This window comes from Phlebotomus papatasi, chromosome 2 (assembly GCF_024763615.1).
Source record: "Phlebotomus papatasi isolate M1 chromosome 2, Ppap_2.1, whole genome shotgun sequence".
In the NCBI taxonomy this organism is placed as follows: domain Eukaryota; kingdom Metazoa; phylum Arthropoda; class Insecta; order Diptera; family Psychodidae; genus Phlebotomus; species Phlebotomus papatasi.
In genome coordinates this window covers 76,319,273-76,343,864 of record NC_077223.1, presented here as the reverse complement: position 1 = coordinate 76,343,864, position 24,592 = coordinate 76,319,273, and the positions used below count along the sequence as shown (strand labels likewise).

General features: G+C 35.3%; 1 protein-coding gene across 4 annotated transcripts in view; it reads right to left on the bottom strand.

Annotated features, from left to right (window-relative positions):
- Nucleotides 1-271: 271 nt before the first annotated feature.
- LOC129804431 (uncharacterized) overlaps nucleotides 272-24,592 on the bottom strand; it is a 104,010-nt gene continuing 79,689 nt past the window's right edge. For 3 of the 4 annotated variants that reach the window (XM_055851698.1, XM_055851699.1, XM_055851700.1), the window contains exons 10-17: nucleotides 24,304-24,333; nucleotides 18,431-18,622; nucleotides 11,254-11,403; nucleotides 7,166-7,431; nucleotides 6,552-7,101; nucleotides 5,878-6,331; nucleotides 5,411-5,822; nucleotides 272-977 (exon numbers count right to left, since the gene is read on the bottom strand). In XM_055851698.1, the coding sequence (XP_055707673.1) occupies nucleotides 872-977; nucleotides 5,411-5,822; nucleotides 5,878-6,331; nucleotides 6,552-7,101; nucleotides 7,166-7,431; nucleotides 11,254-11,403; nucleotides 18,431-18,622; nucleotides 24,304-24,333 (2,160 nt within the window). In that variant the 3' untranslated portion in view covers nucleotides 272-871. The remainder of the gene's footprint in view (nucleotides 978-5,410; nucleotides 5,823-5,877; nucleotides 6,332-6,551; nucleotides 7,102-7,165; nucleotides 7,432-11,253; nucleotides 11,404-18,430; nucleotides 18,623-24,303; nucleotides 24,334-24,592) is intronic. The other variant, XM_055851701.1, reaches the window with a different exon arrangement.

Genomic DNA, 24,592 nt, shown 5'->3' with positions numbered 1-24,592 from the left:
CTCGTCGAAATAATTGCTTTTGATTGTGCTTCTAATATACCGAGATTTTGAATATAAAGTTGAACAGACAATAATCACAAGTTAACTTATTATTTTTCTTTTTAAATAATATTTTTTTTTAGTAACATTTGGTTTTCCTAAAAGTGGCAGTAGATTTTTTTCTTTTTTTTTAATCCTATAGTTTTGGATATTGGCAATTAAAGTTATTTTAATCAACTTTTGGTGGATAAGTTTTTTTGTTGTTGAATTTCTACTTTCAACGTCTCTCTAATTTCTTTTTTTTTGTCTTTTAAATAAGTTTTCTACTATCGAGAGTTTCTGCATTTTGAAAATTCGTTTGACCTCTGACAGGTACCTAAGAATCACATGTTTAAAATACTTTAAGTCTACTTCAGATTTCTTCTTATACTTTTCAAGTTAATTTTTTTTCTTCAGAATAGTTATTAGCTGTAATAGCTATTGAAACAGTTTTTCACAGTTTTTTTTCTACTCTTTGTCTCATTCCGTTTCAGTTCATGGCAATTGAGGATTTTTTTTAAAAGTTAATTCTCTATATTTTACTTAAACGAGAATGACCTTATCGATCTCTTAGTTTTACCTCTCAAATTGGTCCTTTTTTTTTGGAGTAACAAAGTGTTAAATGCAGAAAAAAGAGTTAGACTTGCCGATTGGATTTACCTCTTATATTTGCTTACTAAACTCTCTGGTAAAATTGGGTTTAAATGACCACGGAAAGTCGTGGGAGACAGTAGAAGAAGTCTCTTCTAGGAATTACATTGTCTTGGAATAGTAAAAAATGCTTCTGTGCGCTATTTGGTCAAACTGTAGTGACCCTGTCGATCTCCACGTAACGCACAGAGTTTTCGTTTTGTCAGCTAATCTGGTCTTTTTCATCAAATACGGCCGTATCCATGGAACTCAGGGATTTCAGGCGTGTCTGCAGGACAGAACTGCCTCTACAGCTTCTCTTTATTTTCCTAAAAAAAAAGAAAGGATTATATTGTCAAGAATGTTTCCGTATACAAAACACTTTTGAAAACGTTTTTTTTTTTCGATTCTCTCAACGGGAAACTCTCTAAGAAGAACTTGTAGGATGTTCTTTGATATGTTCTTCAATCTTGAAATAAGGAAAAGTTTAAAGGATAACTCTCTAAAGCTTTTGTTGATGTTCATGTCAATGTTTAAGATCCTAATGTCAGAGCAAGTGAGACGCAAATCATGCAGTCTTCTTCAGGATGTTACATAAGAAAAATTCTTGCCTCCTCACAGGATCGGACTGAAGACCAGGGATGACATGATAAGGGGCTTGACAGACCTGAGGATTAGCCGAGAGACGACTTAGCGTAATTATATTAGAAATAATGGGTAAACTATATTTCCCTCATTTTCCACTAAGTCGTCTCTCGGCTTAAGTCGTAAGTGTGTCTAGGGCATAACTTATTTTCGATACTATCGACTGTCGATTCTGAAAAATTTAAACGATAGCTGCATTTTCTTGTAAATAATATAGTTATTTATCAACAATCACATTCTTTTAAGGGTGTCAAAATGAATGGCCCAACATTGCGTAAAAAGTCGACATTCACTTAATCTAACAGATATAGATTTATCGATACTATCGATTCGATAGTGTTAAAAAGTTATCATTCCATCCCAGATGTTTGTACATCTGGAACGCTATAACTTACTTATTTAGGCGGCTGTAACGTCCCCTGTCAGCTCGCTCCAGAAACGTAGCATAAGGCGCTGTCGAAAAGTTCAATCTTGCTTTTACGGGGAGGAGTTGCTGGGCCTTTCGCCCAATCCTCTCTAGAAGCACCAGATCTCTTGTTCGTTAGCCTCAGGTTCGTGACTTCCCACTGGAGTTGATTACCCAATCTTCTATCACTCACCTGAGTATACCGGGGTCTACCAGGAATCTAGCCCATTTTGGAGGTGAACATGGGAATTAAGGGGAACAGGCTATGTGTCGCATTACCTTTCCCCCTATTTAGGCCCCAGAACGCTGTAATCTCCAATTTGAATTTCAGTCTGGATTTCGTAAGAATCACAACACTGTTTCGGTTCTCTTTAGAATCAATCAGGACATTGCATTGTCCTTGGATAGAGCCATGTTCATCATTCTTTCCGTGCAGAAGTAGATCTTGAAAAATTCGAAAATCTATTTGAAGATCCAAAAAAGAGACTTTCTTACTTCTTAATACTTTTTCACAAGGCGGAAGTTACATTCTGTTCGAATTTCGAAGTGCTGAAGTGTGACGGTCTTCACATTGTTTGTGAGGAAAAAACATAACAACGATGTTTACTGTTCTTGCCCCAGTATTTAATCACTCCATAATCACTGACTAACTTTTTTGCCAGCTTTTTAGTGTAATATTTCATAAATTTTCGCCACATTTTTCGAAAATTTAGTATGAAAATTCGAAATGAAGGAGTCGTTGGGTTCTCCCAATGTATGATCTTCCACATTCACATGGGATTTTGTAGATCACATTCGTCTTATCCAAAATAGGTATTTTCTCCTTAAGATTCGTGTACAATACATCTGTGTTGTATCGTGACTTCAAGTTCAGTGTGATGTCTTTGGAAAATTGTTCAAAAGTGCTCTTCATTCTTTCACTAAGTCCGGGAACATACGTCAAAGACATATATTTTGGTTGTATATCTGTCTCCGTAGCATTGTGTTCTGCTCTCCTTACTCCTCCCTCCTCATTCACTAACCTTCCAATCAAGTTATTGGGGTAGTTGTTAGAGCGAAGAGTATCGATGATCATCCCATTCGTGTCGAAATCCATGTCTGTTGTGATTGACCGCATCCGATGAATGAAACCTTATGCTGTGTTGTTTTTCTGAGACAATGGATGATTGGATAGGAAATTGAGTATTCTTCCAGAAGTTACTGGTTTTTCTTTCTTTTGGAGTCTGACGGGGAACTTTATGCTCTCAATTCTTCCGGTGTTCGTCAGAAGGGTATTCCTCTTTTCAAATTAAAAGAATCTGTTTTTTCTCCAAAGCTTTCAACCCTTGGAAGAAGACCCATACCAAGGGTTGAAAGCTTTGGAGAAAAAACAGATTATTTTATTTTGAAGAGAGGAATACCCTTCTGACGAACACCGGAAGAATTGAGAGCATTACTGTTTTTTGGTACCAAGTTGTAGTTATGGTGCTATCATCATAAGTGTATCTAAGTAAGGCAAAGCTCCTTGGTTCTCCTTTTCATATGTGAACAGTATTCGTTCATGAATGGTGTTGAAAGCCTTAAGAGTCCTATCCAAATCCTCCCTCTTGGCGACAAGGAAAAGGTCGTCCACATATTTGGTGATGATTTTGGGGGGAACAGTCAAACCGTTAATTGCCGTGGAAACAATGTAATCCTTCATCAAATCAGCCAACACTGGCGACATGCAATTCCCCGAACCCCCAAATCATTCTATAACTATGACCTTATCGTGAATACCAAAAAGTCTCAGCCACTAATCATACATTCTAGACTTAGAAACCTTCCTTCACATCTAATTTATCTTTCGAATGAAGTGATCCCATCCCATCCTCTTTCAAAGTGTAGAATTTCGGTGTTATCTTCAATCTCTTCAATGATACTATAACTTGGTCGGATCACATAGCAGAGAGTTGTCGCAAGGTTTTTCTTACCTTGCTTACATTGCGGCGCTTTCAGTCATTTACGCCCCAGAACACTATGTTACCACTGGTTGGACGCTAACTGTGCCCTTCTTCATCTATGGGTGCGAACCATGCGAATTGTTCTTTCGGACACACCATGAGGCTCTAAATCGTCTCCCACTGACATTTAACTCATGTTTGCGGTATATCTTTGGCCTTCGCAAATATGATCATATTTCCGCATTGAGCGATTCCATTCTTGGTGTACCACTGCCCGGTTTACTTTCCACTATTTCCACTAGTAAGTCGCTGTACTACGCAGAGCTTGTGGTTTCTGGATTATCCTCCAAGTCTTCGGATCGCCTTGTGCTAAGTTCAGGGAGTCGTAATTTTTGCAACTCCATATTTGTAGACGGTGTCATACCCTGGAACACTTTTCCCAGGGAGCGAAAGAGGGACTTATCCTGAGTCATGTGGCCTCAGAACGTTCCTAATTTACCTTACTTTACTATATAGGGCCATTCATCTACAGAGGATAGTTTGTCCTATTTTGGATTAAATAAATTGAATTGAATTAAAAGACATCTCGTTCTGAGTGCTCTATCAACTAAACTAATAGAGGCCACTAACTCTGCCTCACTTGCTACACGACCTTAATCAATTGCATTTTGGACTTCAATCGTGCAGCAAAGTCAAGCAGATGTTGTAGCCTGTAATATCTGTAATAGAACTCGTATAGTTGAAGAGAAGTTTTCAGTTCGATCTCCTGGGTTGAGGCAGGAATTTTTGTTCTCCCGAAAAGACTGGATGAATTAGCGTGTCACTTGCTCTGATTGACGATTGTTCTTACGTAAGCACAAGGTGGCCGGAATGAAATACAACTAAACTCAGATTATAACTTTCAAACCGCTCGTGACAGCATGTTCATATTTAGCATAATGCTAGGTCATTTTATTGGCTACAAGGACTAAAGGCATTCGGAAGCATTTCCGAAAATTTCTAATGATTTTTTTTTAATCAGTAAGGGAACCCAAACGTGATTGCCTTACGTTTTGCTTGAAAGGCACAAGAGACTATCATTAGAGTCCTTCAAAACCTGAATGTAATTAAATCTTTCATGTTTCGAAACATATCCGGTGCTGGGATACTGGCAGAGATTTCTGTCTTTTTTCTCTGTTACACCAACGACTCGTGTAGTAGTAGGGTAACTGTGGCACCTTTAAATGTGGGGTAGCTTTGAAATTGGGATTTTTCTTCTATATTTAAATGGAATTGAGCCATATCATAATGTAACTTAGCTGAACAAACATATTGAGAAGCTAAATTACGTCGTGATAAGGCTTAATTCCATTCCAACTTAGGAGAAAAATCCCAATTTCAAAGTTTCCCACATTCAAGGATGCCCCACTTACCCCAACTGAAACAAAAACGTCTTTTTAACCAAAACGAAAAAGTATCGTCCTTCTCTCTTTCTCATCATATCTCTCATATCATCGGCGCGTCGAGCGGGCGAGTAGCAATCGGCAAAAGTCGTTGGGTTTTGAGATACCTATCGGCGACTTGTATGTATGAGTAAAATTGTCTAGTTTTCGTCTATGATAATATGAAGGAGTCGTTGGTTACACCAATATAATTCATTTTGAAAAAAAAAATCAGCGTTCTATAAAAGTTTCAGTTCATTCCGGCAACCCTGTACAATTGATATTGAACAGAAAGTTCGTAAATACTCACGATTCCAAGCTTAATTGAAGTTAAAATTAAATTTGTGATGTTGATCGGTCGGGCTTACCTGTAAATGTAGGCTGCAAAAGCACCGAAGAAAACTAGGAAGACCACAGACAGAGTGGCCAGAATTTCAGCAGGAAGCCTTAGTAGGGCGGAACAGTGAGTAAAAGATTCATCATATCCTGACGGACAGTCTGATTTGCCATCACACCAAACACTGGCATTGACACAAGCTTCTAGTTCAGGACAGCGATATTGGCAGTCAATGAGTCCTTGTGGAGGACGTCTTGACATTTCTAACCACGAAAACGAGAAATCTCCGTCTTCGGCTTCTAGGAACTCAACAGAAACCACGCGTGGCGGATCAGTGGCCAAGTAGCCGAAATCTCGGTTCCAACCACTACTAAAAATTTCCACGGTATGTCGACGACCAGCGTCTGAACCTAGTGGGCAAGCAGTTATAGAAACACCTTCGCCTGAAAGAAAGCAATGTTACAACAAAGATTCGATAGATATTTTTTAAAGTTCAACCTGTTGTTAGGATTACTCGGGCTTTGGTAATACACTCCTTTACTGCTTTGGTTTTCATGCTGGTGTTAACGTGTTGGTAAACCTGCGGATCATAGCGTCGGATAAAGATTCCATGAACTTGAACGTAGAGGAAACGATCTGTTGTTGGTTCAATAAGCCAAGGTCGCGAACGACATTCTAAGACCCCGAAGGTCATATCAACATGACCACTAGGTCCGAATTTACGACGACTGTCCCGGCATGAAGAAGGGGATTTGATGAATTCGAAACTACCCTCGAAGTTGATAACAGAGGCGTCATCGAAGCTAGTCATGTTGATGGCTGAGAAACGGATTTCAAGATCACGGCTTGTAGAAGTGTAAACGATGGGCAAGTAGGAGTCGCTAGCGTTTGTAGAGTTGCAAATGCAACCTCTAGGGAAGGCTACAACGTCATGCCAGGGTTTTTCATAGATCTAGAATGAGATTAGTATCAGTGTAAGCACCTCGACAGACCTGAGGATTAGCCGAGAGACGGCTTAGCGTAATTTTATTAGAAATAATCGTCAAACTACATTTATATCATTTTCCACTAAGTCGTCTCTCGACTTAAGTCGTAAAAGTCGTCTCTCGGCTTAAGTCGTAAGTGTGTCTAGGGCATAAGGGTAGTTTGAAATTTTGATTTGCTGATATTACCTCCAATTTAACGGATGTGTCTCCGAAGCAATAGGATCTGTTAATGTCGTTGTCTATTCGGGAAGCGCAGGTTCGATTGCCAGTCATAACTCTCCGGATGACTACTCGTACTCGTTCCCCACGTTGAGCTTCAAAACGATGAATGCAACGAAAACTCCGAGCACCGCCTCGACCGAATAGGAAAACATTCCGTACACTACGAAAAACACCTGGATCTCGTCGATCCATCAGACTACTGACAAAACGTCTATTGCAATCTGTATCAGATCCTGTTGGTATTCCATCTTGCTGCAGATCTACAAATTCGTACTTTAGCTTGAAGTTTAATGGTCTTAAGGCAGTAGATTCCGTATTTCTCAATTCAAGGGTAACGAATTCGGAACTGGAGATAAAACTTTCGGATACTAAGCAAGGACGAGCGGAAGAGTCATTTAAAAGTCCGTGTTCGCAACTTCTGGGAACGGTTCCACGACAAAATCTAGCTATTAGGTTTGTGTAGTTTTGACCATATTTGGTTAGTACTCCAGACTTCAAAGCTGTGTCTCTTTCGCTGGAAATGAGGGTAGATGTAAATATGTTTTCTTGGTACAGAGTTCAGTAACTTTCTTACTTACCAATTAACATCTTTGCAATTGGGGGATTCTCTAAGTGGACCATCCCAAATACGAAGCATTCCACCACAATCCTCCTCTTGCTGTTGCTGTACCTGAACTGTTCCACTTGCCGTGTCATCCAAAGTTCCAAATTTTGGTGCTAGATCAAATTTCAGTATTGACAGCCAGACTTTGAAACGACTCGGTGGTGATGCCATTGAGTCTCGTCGAGGGATTTGAAAGTGATGATCTATGCTGCCACCTCCACGAAAAGTGGATTCGGTTCCCTGTGAGGAAGTTTAAGTTTATGTGGTGAAATTTCACACTTCTTTGAAAAGTTTTACAATGGGGAAAACGCTAAATCCTCTTATTTCACGAGTACCATTGAACAGTTTCTCTTGAAGTTTTATGGCAAAGTTCAGGAAGAATGAGAAATATTTTGACAGAAGTTTTTTTTTGTCTAAACAATCCCTGAGAATTTTAATATTGTTAAATTTGTGCGTGTGTTTGGAGTTACGTGGGGAAAACCAAAAATGCAAAATTCAATTCTGTTTGAAACCCCAAGTTATTAAGCCTCTTTGGGAGATTATGTTGAAAGTTTTCTTTTCTGGAAAATTATCTCTAACAGGTTGATAACAATTTATGAATGCTCTTATACAAAAAAAAAATCTATTTGGCAAGAAAAAATCGATCACTCAGAATATAAACCGAACAACTCGCGAATGGCCAACTTTACAGGAGAGCGATATAAATCTGAGATTTGCATTTGCTAATAAATCAATTAATTTAACTTCACTTTCCTAATATTGTACATCAAACGAAAGGATTCGATAATAGCTATCTTAATTTCATAAAATTTTCACAAAATAATGTGTATTTTAATAACTATTACAATATTTTCCGAGTTGTAACATATTTTTCCTGAGCTGTCATATCAAAACAACTCGAGTTTTCCCACGCTGCCAAAAGACCCGGCTGGTCACACATACATAGGGGGAGGTGGGGCTGCTTTGAGCTGTGGGGCTACATTGTTATACGATATTTTCGCATATTTTTAATGGAAACTGGGTTTTAACATGAAGTAATTTGGATAGACAAAATAATTGTAGATCTAAATAAAATAATTATTAGTACCAGCTTCATTTAGAAATATACGAAAAAGCCGTCTAACAATCTAGCCCCACAGCTCAAAATAGCCCCACATCCCCCTAACTTGTCAAAATTGCTTCGATATCACTCCCCATACGCATCACTATCTATGTATACTAATTGTACTAAGTAATTTTATCAAGACATTTTAATACTCTAAAACCCGAGCGTGACGTAAAAAATCACGTAAAATACGAAACTGGCATAAAATGTCAGTGCAGATATTCTCCACAAAAAAGCAATTTTTCAATAGTTTTTTGTTCCGTAAGACTTCTACAGCAATCCTAGGACTCATAAATTATTTTCTAAATACATATTTTCCTATTTTTCTTGTCATTTTTATATAAATTTTGTGAAAATTGACAACAAATACCAAGGTGAATTTTTACAGATTTTCGTAGCAAAAAGGCAATTTCTATTGAATTTCCTTTTTCCTAGCAATTTGGCAAGAATCTTAGATCTCATATCTATATATTAGATGAGATCATATATTCTGTCAGTAGAAGAGGTAAAAAGTTTGGAGTGGTATATCTCAGCTCCTGATGAACATAATTGGATGAGTGAACTATTGTTGGAAAGCTTGGTTCATTAGCTTTCAGAATCTGGTATATGTAATTGGCTATGGGTAAATCATGGTCATCCAGAACCATTTATGTCGAAGAAGACACTTTTTGCAGCGTCATTTTTGACCATCTACTGCTGGGACCAGGAGTGACCCACAATTCTCGCACTTGGACTGTTCGTTAGAGGAACTCAAAGGGTATAATTTGTGGAAGAAACTTTTTTTTTTACGTCTTACTTTTTTTTATTCATCGACTTTTGCAAGAATTTTAACATTTTACACGCAAGGAAAAAATTACAAAAATCCTAAAAGAGTGGTTTCTGGAGGGGAAGGATAGACGTGGGGATGAAATTGATATGAAATTTGGATTCCTTGGATCAACTTATGGGGGAGTACATAGAACATTCCAAGTCGATATCTTCATTAGTTTGTCCAGAAAATGAGATAGAAGGATTTCTGTCATTTTTTTCTATGCGTGTAAAATGTTAAAATTCTTGCAAAAGTCGATGAATAAAAAAAAGTAAGATGTCCAAAAAAAAAAGTTTCTTCTACAAATTATACCCTTTGAGTTCCTCTAACGAACAGTCCAAGTGCGAGAATTGTGGGTCACTCCTGGTCCCAGCAGTAGATGGTCAAAAATGACGCTGCAAAAAGTGTCTTCTTCGACATAAATGGTTCTGGATGACCATGATTTACCCATAGCCAATTACATATACCAGATTCTGAAAGCTAATGAACCAAGCTTTCCAACAATAGTTCACTCATCCAATTATGTTCATCAGGAGCTGAGATATACCACTCCAAACTTTTTACCTCTTCTACTGACAGAATATATGATCTCATCTAATATTTTCCTGTAAAATTTTCAAATTCTCATATATAGTTTGTGCTTTTGTTTAAGAAAATTGTATGTGAAATTCCAACTAGCAATCGAAAAAGAAAAACAAAGCGAAAAGTGAATTTTCACATTATTTTTTTTTACATTACCATTCTACAAAAATTTTAGGTCTTATATTACTTAATTTTTAATAATTATTTTAACATATTCACGTATTTTTACGATTTTTTCGAATCGTGACAATGCTCAAAAATATTAGCATTTTTTAGGTTATGTAGTATAAGCCAATCAAATGTCTATTTCGGATGCCAATTCCATATAAAAAAAGGTGACATTTTACGCCAATTTGGTATTCTACGCCCATTTTTTGGTTTTTTCCCAATTTTTTAAATAACAAAAATATCAACTATTTTTTCTACTAAACGAAAGCTAATTAAATTCTCTATACATTAGTGTTATCACTTTAGCATAATATTGAATAGAATTTCTTCTATGAACCTCCAAACTTAAAATTGGAGTAAAATGTCACTTTGAGTTTTAAAGTGTTAAAAAATCAATTAATTGCATTTTCGAACACATGTGATATGAGAACAAAAATTCGATTGGCATTGACAGGTTTCAAACTCACGCGTGACAATTCCACGACAATTACAGAATTCTATCGAGTTGTTCGGATCTTATTCTGAGTGATCGAAATGATTTTTTGAGTTGTATTTATCAATTTTGACAAAATTCACTGACTAATCAAATTAAAATTCAGTAGCACAACTGAGATTTCTCACGTCTCATACCTTTTGTGCTAAGAGGTATAATGTTAGAAATTGCTGGTTAAAGTTTCTTAAATTCCTGAGAATATAGCGACATTTATGGCAAAAACAGGGGTGAAAAAGCCACCCCATGGGAGGATGAGAAATCCCTTTTAAAGAATATCAACCAAATTGTACGTTTTTGTCCCAATTTTAGCTCTTGGAAAACTTTTAATGTGTTTTCTCTGGAGATGGAAAGTCTTTTCGATCATCCGAGCAAAGAAATGAGAAAAATATTTTGCTCCAAGTACAAAACTTTGTGATGCATTTTAGCAAAAATTTTAACACAACTCTTGTCAATTGACATACAACTTTTGGGGCAAGAGTATGCGCTTCTACCCTATTGACCTGAATACATAATAATCCAATATTTGCTTTTTTTGCTTGGAAATTAAGGCGCAGAGTGTGCAAATTTGCCAGTTTAAAGTTTATCTTGATAGGGGCTGGATAAACCATTACGAATCCATTTAATTTTCATTATAAACAACTTGCAGGCTTGCCAAGCACGAGCGACAGAGAATATGTATTATAAGAACAACATTGAAAATTATATTTGGGAAAAGTTGTTTTACTACTTCGCGTTTGGATTGAATTAACGTAAAGTAAGGTTTCTCTGTTCTAACTATGATTCCCTAAAACACCCAATGAAAGTTACTTTAAAATTCCATTAGTATATTAGGAGTATCATATTATTTTTTTGTAATTCTATAATGAATAGCAAAAAGTAAATGTTATTAAAAGATCTTGATATCACCTGTAAATGATAGAGACACGTCGTGTTTGGGGATAAAGAGTGCTGAGGGTTCACAAGAACCCCTCTACCGGTGCCTCGAATCCAGAATTCACAAAGTCTCTTATTTTCCACGTAAGTGGGGCTTTTGATGTCTACAAATTTCACTTCAATCTGCAAGAGAAATGAAAGGAAAGTAAAATATAAAAGGATTTTCTTTTGCAAACTCTGTTCTCATGGTTTTGACGGAAATAATAGATTTTTATTATATTAATACTATCGACAATATTGTTCTTAAAGACTATTATAGAATTTTAAAAGAGAAGCAAGTGATGCTGACACAGGATTAAGATATTTATGAGTTTTATTAAAAATTTAATTCCTTAATCTCTTTTATAGCTCAGTAGTAGAGGAAATTTTATCTCTCGTTTACGTTTGAGAAATAATAACTTTGAAAAGTCAGAGTACGCTTTCAGGAGCAAAAATAAATTTTTAACAATTTAGTTATTATTTTGTATTAAAAATTTTGATATAGGGGAGGATTTAAGGCTTCGCACACACTCTGGCTTCGAGTATTTCATATTTTCCCCATATTCCTTTAATGAGATCTATTTTTTTCAGGAAATCTGGAATTTAAGGCTAGATTGCCATAGGTTAGATTCATTAAAGAAATATGAGAAAAATATGAAGTGTTCGAAGCCAGAGTATGTGCGAAGAGTGAAATTCTTCCCCTACATATTCTTTAGTTTAAAAAATACAGTAGACTCTCTCAAATTCGATCATTTGGGACCGAAATGTCACCCAAATCAGAGAGAAATTCGGACGTCAAATAGTTTAAAATGCAATGATCTTTTGTTCATCTGCATACTCTTTTTAAGTTTACATACTCATATTTATTGCAAATCTCATCAAAACCCATCAATAATGCAAAGTCACATCACAATTACGACCAGCCTTGACAAATTTTAGCATTTTGCTTTATTCGAATACCTAAAAAAAAAGTCAACAAAGTGTTTGCAAATTTAACTACCACCGGAATTAAAAAGTAGTCCGATCTTAAACGAGGCGAATTAGCGAGAGTTTACTGTATTGTGAAAATTGTCCCTTTAGACGTTTTACGAACATTTCGTAACTTATCAGTGGGAATTCACAAACATTTACGAACAATTTTATGAAATATTTTTTTTCTGTGTAATGGCCTCTACAAACTAGCAGAAATTTCTTTAAAAAATCCATTTTTAAAGAAAATTTCCCCTATCCTTGGAGGCAGAAACGCTAGAATTTTTTTTAAAAATGCAATTTGTATGGTGTAGACACCATAAGAGCCGAACGCTCTTACCAATTACACCTCGAGAGCCCTGCAATTAAAATTGAAGGTCTTATCTTGAAAATCCTTAACGTGATCTTTATATTCCAAAATATTCACTGTAATAAATTAAAATATTAAAATTAAATGGGATTAAATTGAAAATTTAATCCCAAATTTAGTCCCAACTACCTCATATACAGTTATAAAAACTATAAATTATAGTAAGCATAGACCCATCCATATATTTAGCTATAGGGTAACTAAATGAAATAGTTGACCAATATTAGTTACAGTATCTTTTTCATTTAGTTATCATAACTAAATAAGATTAGTAACGGGTACTATATCATATTAGTTCCAATAACTAAATAAATGTGGTTGATACCTATCTTATTGGCTGTAATAACTATATCATATTAGTCGTGGTTACTGTATAGCTCGAAAAAGCTTCAACACATAAATAAAAAAAACACTCTTTACTATAGAAAAAGTTGTCAGAACTTTATGAAAATATAGGCCAATTTATTTGCATTAGTTGTGATAACTAAAAGGGATTAGTGACCAATATTAGCTGGGATATCAATTTCATTTAATTAACACAAGCAAATATAATTATATAAAACCATTATGAAATAATTTCCGCAACTTATCCACGTAAACATTGCCTCTATGTTCTCACTACTAATAAATTTATTATGAGTAAAATGTTTTAAGATTATAATATAAATAGATTTTAAACAGATTTGATAATGATCACCCGATCAACTAATTTTCATTAGTAATGATGTCTAAACTTTTCTAAGAGTGAGTGTTTCAATAATAAATAGAACCATTTGCTATATTTTCTGTGGGATTTATTTTCCCAAATATTGTAAAATGTCGTTTCAAATTGTGGTTTAAGGGTGAAATACTACCATATAAATGATTAATTTTAGTCTGCAAAACGTTTTCCAATTTGCATATAAATATTAAAAATCTCTTTAGCTCACACATGTATAGGAATTCAAATTTTAAAATACAATTCATGAAGTAGCAGTGAAAAATGTATTGTTGTTTTAGAATATAACTTGTATAAAATATTTTATGGAATTTTAGAGTAATAAACTGAGTAATAATCTGGGTGATAAACTCAGTAATTATCTATAAAAGTTAAAGTGTTACGTGGGTTACGTGGGCCTAGAAGACTAAAAATAAACAGTAAATTTTATCTAATTTTCTTTTAAAACAATAAGAAAAAAATTATATAATTCAAGCTCTTAGGTATATTAAAGTACAATACTTCATATAATATATTTTGAAAGATTTGTTAAAATGTTTTAAAAATTCAGCCGTTAGAAGCTGATTTTCGTAGATCTTTTTATCTGGGAAGAACTTACTTACGATAGTTAGGATCAGGATTATTTGGAGTAGATTCATCAGATATTAAAAAGAAAAATAATAATAATAATAATAATAAACATTTATTCATGCCCCAAGCAAAGCATTTTACAATTAAGGGACTATACAATCCCGACTATACAATTCCCGACGTATTCCCGGACCACGTTTCGTCTTGTAAAATAAGTTGTGATTAATGAAACAAAAAATTCTTTGTTCTATAGGACTAGTTTAATTCATCTTCTAAGAGGAAATAATTGGTCTTATGGCTTCAGATGAGTCAACTCTGAGTAATCTTATCCATAGTAAAAAAAAGTGTTTTTTTGCAAAAAAGGTATGCAAAAACTAGGTACCAATAGCTGAATTTCTGTTTTTTTTTTAAATTACACTTATTTGCATAATAGACCTTATAATGGTAGACCGGTTAGACTATATTATAGTAAATCTAAGTCATCATCATCATTTTTAACCGCTTATCCTTTTTGGGCCGCGGGCCTATGACATCAAGGTTAACAGCCCACGCCTCTCGATGTTCCACCACTTCAGGAAGATGTTCGGGTCCGATCCCAAGGCGTTCCAAGACAAGATCCTGAATTTGATTCAGCCACATTGTCCTAGATCTGCCCCGAGGTCGAGGTCTTCTTACAATGGCTTGTATAACTGTCCTGGGGAATTTTTCCTCATTCATGCGTTGAACATGTCCAGACTATCGAAGTTGTGATCTCTTATCTCGAATAAGCAACTTCTCGACTCTTAGCTGCTCACGAACGGCTACGTTCCTCACTCGATCTCGGCGAGTGATTCATTTAACTTCCCGGAGGTATCTTATGACATGACCATAAGTGAGAATAGGAATGAACATAGCTTTGAAAACCGATAATTTAGCCGAACGAAAAAGCTCGGCTTTCCTCACCACGCTTCTGCCAAGCTCCCTCATAACTGCAGAAGCTTGACCGATTCGCGACGAGAGTTCTGCCTCCATCCTACCATCACTCGTAAATAACACTCCGAGGCAAATCTAAGTAAATTGAACAAATAACCCCACTCTGGCCGAGTTGAGGAACTGGCCGATTACAAGTCACTTTACCTTACTTAACACTAAACCTACCAAGACTCGGTCAAATTGACCGGTTGAAAATTAACAGATATTTAAACGGTACAATGTCACTATCAAACTATGAATTTATTAAAATATATGTAGGGGAGACAGGGGTAGAATTAGCCAGCAAATGAAGCTTTTTTTTCGCGAGTGGCTTGTGAAAAAATGATAAGTTTTGTCTAATATTTTTGTGTTTCATAAGTAGCATTAGGATATTGGCTATATGAAACAGTGTAGTTCAAAGCTCTAAATTCCTTGGTTTTTTCTTGAGAGGATAATGAAAAAAGTATGGCACATTGGCTACACTTACCCCTGCCTGGGTAGAAATAGCCACTTTTGGGGTACTAATTGCCACTAGTTTCCCAGATGAAATTTTAAACTGGAGATACCAAATATTGTTTCACTTGATACACTGAAGCCCACTGATGCTAAATATGTTACTTAAACCTAAAGAAAAGGGCTTTAGCCAACTTTTTTATGACATTTTTGTAATTGAGGCAAAATTAATGCAAACATTCTGAAAAAATCTATTTCTCAAGTTGCTCATACAAATGGCAATATTGCTTGGAATATCAATAGTACTTTTTCATCTAACAATTATCCATCTATTAGTGAAAAATCATTGATAGTTTTAGCCCGCCACGGAAGAGTGACTACAACTGCCCCGAGGGCTGTTTCAGTGTTTATCATCTTATATAAAAAAGTGGATAATTATTATCCAAGTGAAAAATATTTTTTAATTAGGTTTATTAAACCAGAAACGAGGTAAAACTATGAAATCTTGACTAGAAACTCAGAAAACCAAATGCTGGTCCAAAAACTGTAACATCAAAACTACAATTTTATACCCATTTTATAAAAATGCTTGTAAATTGTAGGATAACAGGATCAGAGTTATAAATATTTCTGGGAATATGGGGATGTGTTCCTACTTTCATTAAAAAAGGGACAGATAATCCTAACCGGCTTATGTAGGTGAGATTCTTAACGTGAGCTAACTCGGAGTGCATGCAAATTCGATTTAGAGCTGAAGTTGGGAGACGCCATTCAGTTGTCTTGAATAAAATTCGTGAAATTATACAAATTTTGTATTTAAACCAAAATATCAAGGATTTGGATGAACTGACAGAAAAGTGATATATGGGTGATATGTAGACCAGAATGTTCTCTATAATTTTCCCATAGAACATGATCTCATCGATTACTCAGAAGCCAAGATAAGCGAGGTTTTTTGTTTCTTAACTCGTTTTTTCATCCAGAGTTCCCCAAGTAGTCATTTGTTGAACTTCAACTATATCAAAGAATTGTTGTCTTTTGTGGGACTTTCCATTTAAAACCCTATTTTAAGTGTCTTGGTGGAGTAGAGGCAGTCAAATTGGCATCTGAGTGATTTCAAAGCGTTATTATGGGAAAAATCAATTTTTTCACACTTAAACGGCAAAATCGGAGTGATAGCGTGGTCTGAGTGGAAAATGATGTATGGACGAAATGTAGAGACAAATGTGCTCTACAATTATGTCGAAGTAATCATCAAAATCGGTTCAGCGACAGTCGAGATAATTGAGGTTATGTGATATTGAAATTGGTTTTTCGACTGTGGCGCCCCTGGTGTTGGTCCCACGAAGTTCAAATATTCTAGAAAGTTGTAGCATTTGGTGAGATCTTTCGTTTAAGCCCTCATTCATCAAAATCGGTCACATAGAACCGGAGATATGATTTTTTGAATTTCGTGAACTTTGACCCCTCATATCTCCGGTTCTATTGAAGCCACAGCGCACATACGCACCATTTTGGAAACGTCCTAGACTGGACTACAACATACTAAAATTTCATTAACTTGCACAATGCCGTTTTTGAGAAAAATGTCTTTGAATTTCGATGAATTTTGACGCTATCACAGCGCCACCTGTGGTGACTTTTTGAACTTCCATCTGAAAGTGCTCATCGAGACGAAACCAAAAAGGTAAAATTTATGTCGCTATGTTAATTAGAACCGGAGATAGAGGCCGGTCAATGTTCGAACTTTGACCCCTTATAGCTCGGGTCAGGGGTTATGGATCGACTTAAGGTTTTTTTTGTTTGATAGGTATAATCAACGGCTACAACATACTAAAATTTCAGCCCGATTGCATAAGGAATTTTTGAGTTATTTAACTTTTAAGATTTAAAAATTTTCATTTTAATAATAGCGCCCCTAGCGGTGGTTTTATGAACTTGCGATGTTAGAAGGGGAAGTGGCATTTCATTAGAGCTTTCCAAAAAGCCCTCATTTTTTAAATTCTGATAATTAGAACCGGAGTTATGGCCATTTTAAGAAATTTTTTTTGGACCCTTATAGCTCGGGTCAGGGGGGTCGGGGGACCTTAAGTTTGGTACTGATGGAAAGCTCTAAGGCCCAGCTATAACATACTAAAATTTGAGCCCGCTCGATGCCATAGGGGCGGAGCTATTGAGAAAACAAAAAAAGGGGGGTCTTCAAAATGGCGGAAGGAGGGGTGGGGGGTGGGGGGTCAATGCACCATGTTGCAATTTTCATACGATATTTAACCTTTGCCGAAAACCGCAAGTCGATATCTTTTTTAGTTTAGGAGCTATTAAGCTCCAAAGAGCGGCCGGACGGCCGGCCGGCCGGCCGGCCGGACGGCCGGCCGGCCGGCCGGGAACGTAACTTAGCCCCCCATATATTCGTGATCAGGAAGTGGCGAAACACATTTTGGCCAAGTTTGAGCGCGATCGGACGACATGAAATTTTGTTAGGATTATAGTAGGTGAGATTGTTAAGAATCTCACCTAATACTTTGCTCGATGTACATTTTAAGAAAAACGAGAAAAATCCACTGTCTACTTTTACCCCTGGCTATAGGTACCCCGGTCTCCCCTAATATATTTTTCAGTGTTTAAATATTATTTTTTTTGCTATTTTCCAAGACGAATTTGTTGAGTATCCTACCCTACCGTGGTTTGTAATTTGACCGAAAAACGACTAAAAACGGTCGGTAGGTTTAGTGTTAAGAATGAATGGTCTTTATTAGACTACCCTTAAGTACTCTTGTGGTCTGTAGGTGTAGTAGACCATCTTTAAGCGCTAGAATTAAAAAAAGCTCAAAAAATGCAGGGGTTTAAAGTCACCCTCGAAGTGCAGTCTCCCATAATTATACGGTATGAGTGAAGGTGCACGGTATATCAATTTAGCAAAGGGTTGAAAAGTTTATTCAAACCTTACTAATTTGAGAAAAATAGTATTTTGTTTAAATTGTTCTAATAAATTTATTCTAACAATTAAATTCCTTCTTTGATTAAATATTATCTTATTTGTAATTGATTTTCTTGGTCATTGTTTATACTAAAAATGTTATCCCACAATGTGTTAATTGATTATGAGATTGTAATTTATGTTAATTAGTTGTATAACATACCTCTAATTGAAATCCGTTGAGAGCATTCATATTGGGTGGTGTGTTGATAAAAGTACCAAAGGGTGATGTTGTGAATTCCACAAGGAGTTCAGGACCACTCGATATGGACGGAGGAACACTCTGACCTCCTCCACAGAATTTTAAAATAACAGGATCTCGTGTTGTGTATCCATCGTAGATTGTGATGTAATCCTACGGAAAGTTTTAATTTTAAATTCTATAAAACAATTAATCAATGGGATTGTCTGTCTTCGGTTCAATCACAGATACTGCCATCCATACCAATGCTATTGTGTGGATAAAAGTGAATGATATCAATGAAAATTCACTGAGAGCATGGGTATTTCTGGTGCAAGTACAGAATGATACATTTTTTATGCATGAAATTTGATATGAAAATGAATGAAATATTGCAATGGAAAGTAAACAAATACAAAATTTATTGAAGGGGTGATCATTTTTTCAGTGTTGCTTTTTCAGACGTGCTTTCAGTGCTTAAATTTATACACTTCAACGGACTGTTATTTATTCAGAGAGACCGATATGCATAAAAAGGTGTGAGGGTGTTTCAGAATGTTTAATTACAAGAGATTGTCCGAGATTGACCAGTTATTGTTTACTTTATTTATTTGATGAATATTTCATAGTTTCGTAGATATTTGAGGGGGATTTTGCAAAAAAAAAAATACTACAGAGATTAGTTCGGACAACTTTACAGGACACTCTAACAATTTTATGGTATACAGAAAGTTTATCTTCAACAATTTATATTGCAATCTTTTAGGTGCTTTTTCCATTTGTTTTGTTTTTTTCATTCACTTTCACACAAAAAGTATGCAAATTCTACTTTTTTTTAGCATAAACTTCTCTTTAAATACACAACAATATTTCACGGGGACTTTTATAGTGGATAGAGAAAGAGATGTTGAAGGTGGTACAGACAATTATTTTATGCACTTTTAACACTTTGATCAATATAGAGAGTGTTAGGGAGCTCAACTAATAATAGAACATTGAATCTAAAACACTGATTCTATGACAAAAACAGGAGAAAGAGAAAATTACGGGGGGCGGTATAAAAATTAAAACAGAATAAATTATTAGAGAAAAAAGAGGAGAAATACACCTTTCACAAAATTTTCCCAAAGAAAAAAAAATCAATTCTCATTCCTTTTAAAGTTTAATGAAAGAAGTTGGTAAAACCTTTTCATTATTAAACCATTTCATGGGGGTGAGTTTTGTCTCGTCTAAAGAGGAATTTTGTTCACCAGATTCATCCATCAAATAGTAAACAAATTAACTAAAAGTACCGCCTCACTTTGACTAATTTATTGTGACATGTCTGGGAATTATTCCATCCCCAAGGAATTTTAATGAAAACGGCAATGTTTTGAGGGGACAATATAATCCCTAAAATGTAGAGCATCTATCTGCATTGGTTTACTAAGTCTTTTTCATCTTGATAATATTCCCTTGAAATTCTAAGAATGATGGAAATGCTTCCTAGAATGGAAAACAGCCAAAAAGTTCATGAATTGTTTGTTCAATTGAAAAAAAAAGAAGTCCTTGAAATGCAAAAATTCAATCAAAATATAATTTTCGACGAATATTGAGAAATTGGATTTCTTGGAAGAATTGTATAAATTATTCAATTTGTAAAAACGCAATCAACATAAGTTACGGATTAAAAACAATAAATTTATCAAAAAACAAAATCGGGAAAAAAATCGCAGAATCCGTCAATTCACAAGATTTCAAGTGAATTGTCTTTCTTTGTTGTTTTGGGTGTTTTTTTTTTACTCGTAAAGTCAATTTATATAATTTCCGGTTTATTTCCGGAACTCACTCAGATTTCTTGGAAATGTAAATATCTTTCAAATGTTATGTAAATAATAAAAACACATATTTTCGAGGGGCTAGTTTTTTGACCTTGTAAAGACATTAGAAGAAACCAATGAAGGTCGTTGTTATATCGTCGGTTGCATAAACCGTTATCGAATCTGCAACCGTTATCAAACTGCACAAAGGCCCTTTTCAGGGCCACTCCTCGACATTATTTCGATTAATGTAGATAGTCGATTAGTGACGTAGTGACGATTAGTGTCGAATAGTGTCGTACTAAAGTACATCCTGGGATTGTCCTTTGAGATATCCAAGATAATCAAACATTATGTCGGAATATTGCAGATCTTTTGAAGTGGATTCTTTCAGTGATGCTACAATAGAGCTCGGTAGTGTTTTGGCCGACACTGTCGCTGAGAGATTAGACGAGAGCGACGAGAGGGAGGGGAATCAACAGTTGAAAGCCTTGATCTATCCAAAAATAGCCACAAGGCCTGTAGATTGATTCGGCGGGATCGGGAATCTTCGTTTTTTCCATTTTGTTTTTTACACTTTTCTTTTTCACAGTTTGTTTTTGGAATCTTTGTCTTAGGTAATTTTTGTTTTTTGGAAACTTTGTCTTTGGAAATCTTGTCTTTTATACATTTTGTACAATTATCGGAAATTTTGTCTGTGACACATTTTGCACAAGTATATTTTATAACTTTCCAAGAATTTCCCTTTTCTCAAAAAATTTCCCTTTGCCGCAATGGACGAAACTAAAAATTTCCCAAAACACAGAAAATTTCCCTTTGCCCTAAAGGACGATACTAAAAACTTCCCGAAAACACAGAAAATTTCCCTTTGCCCTAAAAGACGATACTAAAAACTTCCCGAAAACACAGAAAATTTCCCTTTGCCCTAAAGGACGAAACTAAAAACTTCCCGAAAACACAGAAAATTTCCCCTTGCCCAAAAGGATGAAACTTAAAACTTAAAAAAAAATCAATGTGATTTCATTATTTCATTTAATAAAATATACTTGTTTAAAATATATGAAAGACAAGATTTCCAAAGACAAAGTTTCCAAAAAACAAAAATTACCGAAGACAAACTGTGAAAAATAAAAGTGTAACAAACAAAATGAAAAACGAAGATTCCGCAAACCGATTCGGCACCTCAACGGACGGACTATACGCTGATCAGATCAAAAGTTTTGAACCTCATACTATCGAAATGCTCCTTTTTGTTTTTAACTACTACCTGACACATCGTAAGATACCGAAAACATGGTGAAAAGCTCATGTAGTGGCGGTCACTAAACCCGGGAAAAAAGCTACCAACCAATTTTACTTCTCTGTCATCTCTTTAAACCAGGCCTGAGCTAAAATAAAAGCCGAAGTGAATTTGGTGGTGCCAGTTGGGATTCTTCGAAATGCCGCGAAAATTCACGTAGACAAAATGAGTGGTTTTTAATATGAAAATTGCTTAATTCCTTAAAGTTAAGACATTTTCAGAAAAAAATCCTTGTTATAATTTAGTTGATTACAGTTATTTGGGTTAATTGTGAATAATTGTCGATATTACAACAAAAACATTGGGATGTAATTTTGAGCTGGATGACTGATATTCTTTTGAGCTGTCTCAAAATTCAGGAAAGGTTTGAGAAAACCTCTTTTGTATAACACTATTTTGGTTAATAAGGAATGCAAAAGTACGTATTATAAGAAGGGACACGACCTGATAATAAGGATAAAATAGAGAAGAAAATATTTTGTCGCATTTTAGAGATTTTTTGCAACCGCAGCGCCGCCAGACGTTTGTCAAGTGAGTTATTTGTGTCTCTATCTCTGTTTCGAGTTCAATTGCACACGATTTAGGAAGATCGTCATTTGAAATGATATTTTCTTTAAATTTCTCAATATTTCCGCAAGATTCAAGTAAAAGGGTGTTTAGTGAACAGCTATCCGTCTTCCGACAAAGATATCAAGAAGATAATTTATTTTTATGAGAGTTTTTCTTTCTATTATGTCTTGGCGCAAAAATATTCATCATGGCACCATGAATAAGCGGGATTAGTGTTTCCACCACGGCTATCTGCAATTTCCATTAGAACTATCAACACAAAATTTCCGATACTACACGACTTTTAATAAGCACAGGTCTGCTTTAAACTCTTGAGAGAAAGGAGAGAAAGCTGTTGGATAGGATAATCTGCCGTAGAGGAAAGTTGATAATCGAACAAGATGGATATCGCTCAGGAAAGTACAGCTTAAACCAAGTCCCAAACCTGACTCAATTCATTGAGGATGATTTTGAGGAAGGTAAGATTACTGCTTCAAGATTCATTGACCTCTCGACAGTCTTTGACACAGTAAATCACATCAGAGTCCTTCTATCCAAAATCTGATTACGGCCTCACGCATATGATCGGTATTGACGTGGCTCAATCAAGTTACTGGGCAAGACATGTTTAAAATTTTTTGCCTCGATTCGAATAATTCAAAGGAGACGACTGATATTATTTGTATTTTGTACTGTCATCTAATGTCCATTTCCCAATAACTTTTGTTTCTAAGCATGTTTTCGAAATTTCCTATGAGAATGAATGAAATGAAAATATAGTCATCTCGCTCTCTCTCATAGAAAGTTTTGAAAACATGTTGACAAACAAAAGTTATTGTGCGGTGGACATAAGTCAAATGCAGGTACAAAACGAAGCAGTTACTATAACCGAAGAATCAGTTAAAGAAAAGCACAGTTAAAGAGTAGAAATGTTTGCAGATAAAGTCTTTTTCGCCTTAAATCGCGAAATTCTTAAGAAAGAATAGATAACACTTTTTAATCGATTTTTGAATTAAAAGTTCTCAGTAGGTTTAACTGAAGATGAAAGATCAGGATTTCGACTAAGTTTTATTAATGAATAAATAATCAGGATTCGGGTTAATATCTTAGTAATAGAACTAGATTTTTGCATTAGTTGAGTTGATATTCAAATTCCAAATTTACAAATCTTTAATGCTATATTCAAATGATTCAAATAATTCTTATTCGCTTTCCTTTCCCTTTTCACATATTTGTAGTTCTTCGGTGAAGTAAAATTAATCATGCAGACTTTTAGAAATTTATCACAGTTAAATTCGTCGTCATGATTGACTGAATGTGAGATTGGACTAATTATAAGAGAGAGTGTCACAGAAGAATGTTGAGGAAAAATGCGACTGTAGTCTAAAGAAGACAAATAATGGGGAAGTCATACACAAAAGCTCTCGGAAAAGTTTGTTGATATCGCATTAAAGAGAATGAGAGAAAAGGATATTTCACTGAGTTGGAAAAAGTAAACATTTTTGTCATTAGAGGGTCATCAATCATGAAATTGTATAAATTTCCGTGTCTCTTCCCTGGGCCACCACACGGGGTTGGTGAATTTCAATATCCTGGTGGGAAGCTCTTGTGGCCTGAATTTTTGCACTCTGTCTTGCGTCTCCCTTACCCAAAAAGTTTCAACAATTTACTGTGTGCGAAGAATGGTGAAAGGATAATGAAAATAAAATATGAGAAGGAATATCATTGAGTGATTTTGTGCGTGTTGTGCTATTTTTTCTGGCTTCTCATTTCCGTATTACATTGAAGACTTATGTTGGAGTCAACACCCTTAGTAGGGGGTAGGAAAACAAATGAAATTTGATTAGAAATTAGGCATTTTGGCCATTTTTACCATATTCTATATTTTTTCTTGGTGTTTTGGTGTTAGTGTGAGAAGCAATTTCACAGAATAACATTGTGATGTGGGGTGACTGGTTTTGCATATTGTGTGAGATATGAGTGATAAATTTTCCCACGAGAAAAAAGAAAATCCATTTGCGCGCAAAAAGGGTGCATAAGTGTGTGTATTGTGTTAAAATAAAACTGAAGAAGATAGAAGATAGTGAAAAGAAAGTAGAGAGATGCTTTTGGGAGTAATTATGGATTTGTTTTTGATCTTTTGTAACTACTTTAAAAAAAAATGGAGGGGTTTGTTTTTTTTAAGTGTGATACACAAAATTATTTACCGTAGATTTCCACTTAGGGTTGTCACTGTCCTAAATTGGGGAACATACAAAAATTTTGCTTTAATTTGATCCTTTTTGGATATCTCGTTTACGCTTATCCACAAAAACAGGTTTAAGGATGTTTTTGAAAAAAAAATTAATAAATAAAATCTACTCAAAATTTGGTTGGGCCAATAAAAAATCTGCTTTTTGGATAAAATTTCTTCACCAATTAGTGCGACAGGAAGTGAAAGTGTTGCACAAAAACATCCGAATGTGTCCATATAGAAGTCTTGGAAACGTTTTCTTG